At 41.9% G+C, this 7355-nt stretch overlaps 1 protein-coding gene across 1 annotated transcript in view; it reads right to left on the bottom strand.

The window, feature by feature from the left end:
* Window positions 1-237: 237 nt before the first annotated feature.
* etnk1 (ethanolamine kinase 1) overlaps window positions 238-7355 on the bottom strand; it is a 43125-nt gene continuing 36007 nt past the window's right edge. The window contains exons 7-8 of the mRNA XM_063217554.1: window positions 5389-5462; window positions 238-4982 (exon numbers count right to left, since the gene is read on the bottom strand). Of these exons, the coding sequence (XP_063073624.1) occupies window positions 4910-4982; window positions 5389-5462 (147 nt within the window). The 3' untranslated portion in view covers window positions 238-4909. The remainder of the gene's footprint in view (window positions 4983-5388; window positions 5463-7355) is intronic.

The raw sequence follows: 7355 nt of genomic DNA, 5'->3' as shown, positions 1-7355 counted from the left end.
AGCATTTAGTGACTTATACACTATCCAAAGAGTTTTAAGCTTAATTCTAACCTTCAATGTCAGGCGATATTCAAGAAGCCCACCTTAAAGCTAAAAGATAATTGAAAGCAACCAAGTAACTTTTTTTTAGGTAGGTACTTTTACTTTTACAATGCGTAGGATTTAAATGAAGTAAAGATACTTTTACTCAATTTCAATTACAAAGAGACATACACACAAATGAGTACAATGCCATAATTGGATAGTGGGTCATCTGTTTATTTTCATTCCAAGCTTTTGTATACAGAAAAAAATATGATAATCAAATGATAACATACTTCACAGTATTCATTACTTCTCATCAATTGTCTTGAACTCCCAATTAAAATCCATCGCTAACATGTCTTAGAAAAAAAGCAAAGGAAAAAAAGAAAGAAAAAAAGTATTTCTATGTACAGTTCTTACAGATTTTCACATTCAACAGAAGTCAAGCAAAATAAAGTGTCATTCATCATTCATTCATTCTGTACATATTATCCACATAAACTGTACATACTGTATATACAGTATCATCATATCATAGGGCCATCTCTTCAAGGTTTCAGTTCGTCAAAAGAAAAGAAAATATGTGCTTATTTAAGTAGCGCGACCTTGAAAATGGATACAAGAAAATAAAAGATGTGCTTATATATTTAGCGCGACCTTGACAATGGAGGAAGGTCAGATGGTGCAGGCCAAAGACAAGATGAGGTGGGAATTCAACTTCCACATGAGCTTATTATGAACGTGTGTGTTTGTGTTTGTTTGTGTGAGAGAATGAGTGTGTGTGTGTGTGTGTGTGTGTGTTTGGTTGTGTGTGTGTCAGCGAAAGAGAGAGAGAGAGGGAGAGAGAGAGAGAGAGAGAGAAAGAGAGAGAGAGAGAGAGAGAGATGAAAGGAAGATATGAGAAGACCATGAAAGGCAATATGTGCGTGTGCTGTTGCCACTTGTTTTAACCTCTTACTGCAGATGGGCCCATCGACGGGCCTACCAGTATTCACTCTTTGCTCAAAACACTCAACTACATCATAACCATATTGCTATGACAATGCAAAGAGTCTTAGGTAACTGATTAAGACTCGATCGTTACCATTTTGGTGGCGTAAAGGTTAGAACAGAGGCTCTGCGCTCAGGGGTTAAGGAAAAAGCCCGTTCAGCATTACGGAAGAAACAGTTGCTACGGAGATGAGCTTTTGGTAGAATTAGCTAGGTGCTCGGAATAGGACTGATCACTCGGAAGTAGAATATCTGTTGAGGTGAACTAGAATCGCTACGAAAAGGGCAGGGATGTGAGGTGGAGCTTTTTTTAGGCATTGTCTTAGATCCTGTACTGAGCTTCTGTGGTTCTAAGGTCCAGAAGCATGGCCATGGAAAGTGGCGTATTATAAAGATAACAAAAACAGAGATAGAAACATGAGGCAAGAGACAGGGGAGAGGTCAGCACTCACTACCTCAACTTGATGGCTACGCACACACACACCCACACACACGCACACAAATTCTCTCATCGACATACACACACACTTGTAGATGTGTGTGGTCAATTGTGTGCGTGGTCAATCTTGTACTCTTCAAAGTGCATTGTTTGAAAACAACAACTAGCTGCATCACCACGATTTGGTTTCACACTGAGTTTAACACCAAACAGGAGTCACGGGGTGTGGCATGTTCCTTTGCTACTGTGACGTCATCGTGTCCATTAAGGATCGCAGCGAGGGTCAAAAGACACGGCGTCGCATGTTGATGACATCACAGCCAAATGAGACACCCATCTTCCTGTTGCCGTGGTGACCAACGTAGGCTACTACTGAACTGCAAACTTTGTGGGTTCATCAAAAGGAACAATGATTTGTCTGTTCTCTGTAAGGCAACCAAACTGAACACACACAACAGACAAGGGGATCTAAATCCTCAACTCTACAATATACTCACACCTACACACTTGCAAAATGAAAATAAACAATGCTCTCAAAACAGTTTTCATTAAATAGGTATAAAAAACTGCCTCTTTACTCCCTCTCTCTTTTCCACTTTAGAAAGTCGATAATATACATAGTTCACAAATATTCTAGGTGGAAAAATACACTGTGCAGTATGTACAAGCAGAACAGGTCAGCACTTTGGTGTACGTTGAAACTAGTGACTACTCCATTAGTAGCGGTGGCGACGACTCTGGTGCCAGACGCCAGCCGGATCAGAACCAGACTCGGCCCAGTTCTGGGCCGGGCCTGACCCAGACAATATACACTGCCACAAGGTTGACATCAGACATAAAGGTCCATTCATATCATGAGCTAGAACGACGATGAGAAAGATGCCGAGAAACTGTGACGACATGATCATCCATTGACCCTAGTTGATGATGTTTTTAGCGCGAATATCTTTTGACATTTGGGTGTAAATGTCACATATACTGATTTACTAGTGTTGGGAGTGTAATAGTATACCAGTAATTGTTATACCATTGGGATTTACCTCTCATCAAATTAGTCAGTGAATGTGATAACAACGTTCAGGCCATTAAACTTGTATTCGTTGCAGTTGTAATTGATTTGTTATTTGATTTGTGACAACTCATATTGTCGTAGTTATGAGAGTTTTCTGAAGTTGTCGGAGCTACAACAACCATAAACACTTTCTCGGACGGTCACAGTTAGTGGGTCGGTCCTTGAAATCCTTTTGGGAAAACAACGCAAACTATAGACCCTACTTTAACATTTACTTTACACGCGAACAAGAGAAACATTCTTCTCCCTCACACTACCATTGGTCCCTGATAAATACTCACAACACTTTCACTACATCACACACACACACACACACACACACACACACACACACACACACACACACACATACACACACACACACACACACACTCACACACACACACACACACACACACACACACACACACACACACACACACACTCTGATTATCCCCTGTTCCATTCACAGTCACATATTACCACCACCATAAACACGCCCTACATACAGATGCTTGCTTGTTGTCCGTACATAGAGAATATCCCCCCCCCCCCCACACACACACACACTGACAGATAACTACTTTCCCTCCCACACACAATGATTATACATATAAATCCCTTCCCACACATGTGTGTAAACACAAAGAGAAATGAGATGGAGTTCACTTACAAAAAAAATGAAAATGAAAAATAAAATGATGCTAAAAAAATAAAACTAGCTGTCATCGGTTGCAAGGCGGTCATAGGTAGCATAGGTAGCAAGGCCCAAGCTAACCTTAATAGCCTTGTCATAACCTCCGTAACCTTGGCGATGTAACCTTGGTGACTCATAAATGAAAACAAAACAAAAATAAAACTAGCGGTCATAGGTAGCAAGGCCTAAGGCAAGCTAACCTCAACAGCCTTGTTAGAAATAAACCTCCGTAACCATGGCGATGTAACGCGAAACGTGGTGTTCTAATGCAGGTGCAGGTACATTGCACAGGACAAGAGAAGGCCTTGAGTGGAGTGGTGTACCACTACACACCATGTACAAGAGGCATATACGGGAGAGGCAGCAGCTTATTGGGAGGGGGTGCGGGATTTGGGGGTGGGGTTTTGGGTCCAGCAGTTCAGGGGTGCAGGAGGGGGGTGGGGGTCCAGTTGGTCCAGGTACTGTAGATGGCAAGTAAGCTGTGGTGTCGTGGTCCAAAGTGTGTGTGTGTGTGTGGAGGGGGGGGATTGCTTTTGGTGGTAGTCTTGTGTCAGGCAAGTTGAGACAGACAGACACCAGCAGGACTCTAAATTAACTTTTTTCTTAACCACCAGCCGAAATGACTAGTAGGTGTTACTCTTACTAGCCAAACACACCCTCGCTAATGGGTCAAAGTGGCTAGCAACTTGGTCTTCTTTTTTCCTACCAGCCAAACTGAAATTTCACCAGCATTTGGCCAGTTGGCTGATGTTAATTTAGAGCCCTGGACGCCAGTAGTCGTGTCAGAGGAGAAGGTAGGAAAGACGGTGTGATGGCCTGTGGTCTTCTGGGTTGGTCTTGGTCTCTGTGTTGGTGTTGGTGTTGGTCGGTCAGCCATTTGGGTCGGTTCAGAGCCAAGGAAATAAGAGTTATTGTGCATTCATGTTCTCTGGGAATTATGGTAAATACCAAACGCGGACATGGGAAACACACATGAACGCCACGTATGTGGTGTATTTACCACCGGAAAGCTCGTTGAAAAATGTTGTATAGGAGTTTCCGAGACTCGTATATACAAGTTTTCGAGAGCACATGAAGGCACAATCAGGCTAAATCTCATTGACCTCCGTGTTCCATTTTTAAACAAAGATGGCGGCTCATGGAACCTGGTTGTCCCAACTGTGGGGTCCATTTCTTGAAACCTTAGTTGCTAACTACATTAGCTACTTTGTTGGTTGCAATGCAATTTCCCATTGGCAACTACCCAAGTTACTAACTGGGTAACAACTACGCTTTCGAGAAACACAACTCTGAATTCCATGGCTCTGGGTCGGTCCATTCTCCCTCTTTCCCCTCTTCAACAGGAGCTGCCCTGGTCACTGGGCTTTGCAGTAAAGTGGGTCAGTTTAGGTCTGCAAAGGTTCTACTGGCTGGGTCAGTTCAGTCTGTTGGTTGTTCTGCAGTACTGCAATCTGTGGACTGACCACTGGGGGGAGTGCAAGAGCTTCAGTAAGGTGTAAACATTTACACAAACTTCTTCCACTTGCTCGTTGGTGCCTCGCTTGCTTAGGTCATTTTTTTTTAGTCTAGCTGCGTGGTAAAGTGTTTGTCAGCGGTGTATCTCATGTGATGGTGGGGGCTGTAGGCCAGTGGTATGGCTGTGGTGCAGTTGGGAATATTGTCCACCAGATGGGGCTGTTCGTTAACAGGAAGTGAACAGCACTCTGGTCTACTCGGGAAAGTTCATAGCCATCACCTCTGGTTTCATCTTGAAGTACTGGTTGAAGCGAAGAACTGCATATCTGCGATGGAGGACAGACAGAAAGAAAGAAAGAAAGAAAGAAAGAATGAATGAAAAAAACACATTATTATCACCTTTAAATATCTGACTTGAAAACAGTGAAAAGTATTTTTTTCACATGGATTTTGAATAATTACAGTAAATAAGCTTAATCTAAAAATAAATACTATTCATTTTTAAAAGAGAGAACAGCAGGATGTTCACCATCAGGCGTAATACTGCCCTCCACTGGTCTAATCCAGAACTATGTAGCAAAATTACTGCGATTCATTTTTTCAATCATGTTAATTAATTAATCGAATCGCGTGATTAATTAATCTAAATTAACACATTAATGTCCCAGCCCTAATTGATACATAATTGTCCCAGATGATAAAGTGATGGTCAGGTCGGTGTAAGATACTCACCCTAGGTAGTCGAAGTCAATGGTGGAGTACTGTGCCTGGATGAGGGCCCACAGTCCCCAGAAGAAGTGGGATGCCTATGGGAGAAATAGAGGAGAAAAAAGACAACATAGTGATGAGAAGTGGGATCAGACTCTGCCTAATGAAGGTCTAACGCGAGACCTGAAGAGGGCAGATTTTCTCATTTTTGTTTAGATTATATAATTATGTACAATTAATAATCTAATTATTCATTTAGTCAGCATTAATTTTCAATTTAATCATTCATTAAGTCATTATTTGTTCATTTCTCTTCTCTCCTGCTTTTGCCTCGGGCTGTGTTGGTGTTATCTTTTTTTCCCATTTCTCTTTGACTTTTGTGCTTTATTTGAGATAGGATAGTGACAGAGAAACAGGAAACGAGTGGAGAGAGAGACGGGGAAGGACTGGCGTAGTAAGCTACTGTTAGGCCACGGTAGGGCCGGTGTTATCATTTTGCATCTCACACCACAACCTGCAACTCCTGCGTTTAGGCCAGCTCTGCATGTCACCTGCTTTGACACAGTGCGCCTCCTCTGTTATGTCATTAGTATTTGTATACCATCATGCTGCTCGCTCCGGTTACACTGCCAACAAACTGGAATTAGGTCACCAAGACCAATTCATGTACCGTATTCGTATACAGTAAACAGTTTTTGGCTCCCTCAAGAAAGCGTGACTGCCAAAATGCATCCGGGTATTCTAAATGTCTAGTATGACCAAGCCATTACAATAAAGGCTTTTTAAGTTTTTGTAAAGGACAATGCCTCGTCTTTCCTTCTGTTTGTGCATCTATATAAATTTGAATAGCTATGCGATCACTGTAATCTGGCTGAGTAGCATAGATCTATGACGTCCATTGTGTCTAACTCTTATAGCAAAACGTAGGTTTTCCCCACAGAGAGTAGCTATTTTTATGACAGTATGGCAGAGACTTCAAAAGACCTCAACACTTTGCAGAATGTGGCACAGGTTTGAGAAAAGTCCCAGTATCCTTTGCACCCCTTATCCTGTGCACACAAGAAGTCAGGCCAAGGTTACAGGTCAGAGGCCAAAGGGCAACATGCAGTCTGGGCTCCACTTCCTGGCCTCGCACTCATGATTTCAAAGCTCTAGCACGTTGAAGTAGTTTTGTCAAAGGCCAGAATGCCCCTCCTACCCTCCTCCCTTCCTCCAATCACCCTAACTTATTCATTGCATACTGTAATGGTAGTTTGGTGTCACAAGAGACATCAACTTTCTTGAACAGGTTCTTAAACAGGTTTTTAAAGTCAGAAAAGCTGTTGTATCAACAAGACCATATTGCCTTTCCAAACAGTGCCGGCAGGCACCGTTTGCTTTCTAAGGAATAATGAGTAAACAAAGTGCATATTGTTAAGTCATGCAGGTCCAATTGGTTCCAGACCTTGCCCCCGGGGGACTAAAGGGTTAAAACAATGACCTTATGGCAAAAGCAAGGACGTTTGACCTAATACCACTAAGGCTCTGGTTACACGTATGCGGATAGGCCTATTTTTAATAAATGCAGATATTTTTATGCGCATTCTAAAATGTGTAAACGAGAGGCCAAAACCAATGCGTTTTCAAAAATATATACATGTTAACTGCTTCTAAGCTTCTGGTTACACATACATGGACATTTTAAAATGCGGATTTTTAAAAAATACATTTTGTGTATAAACATGACGTGGAGTTTTGAAATGCAAATTCAAAAATTCAGTTCACATGTATATGAGTGGACAAAACCAATGTGTTTTCAAAAATATCCATATACTTGTAAATGACTTCTTAGGGAGAATAATTCCTTATATAATAACAGAGGTTGCCAAGAGAGGTGAGCAAATGGGACGGCAACACCTTTTACCCTCACTGTGTCAAATCTCATTCGGGCGCCTGTCAGATAGTGGCCTGGGTCCGCCAATCCTAGACATGTAAATTAGGAAACTACAGAT

Source organism: Engraulis encrasicolus, chromosome 15, assembly GCF_034702125.1.
Source record: "Engraulis encrasicolus isolate BLACKSEA-1 chromosome 15, IST_EnEncr_1.0, whole genome shotgun sequence".
Taxonomy (NCBI): Eukaryota; Metazoa; Chordata; class Actinopteri; order Clupeiformes; family Engraulidae; genus Engraulis; species Engraulis encrasicolus.
Note: the sequence above shows the minus strand (reverse complement) of the source record. Positions and strands in the feature narration are given on the sequence as shown.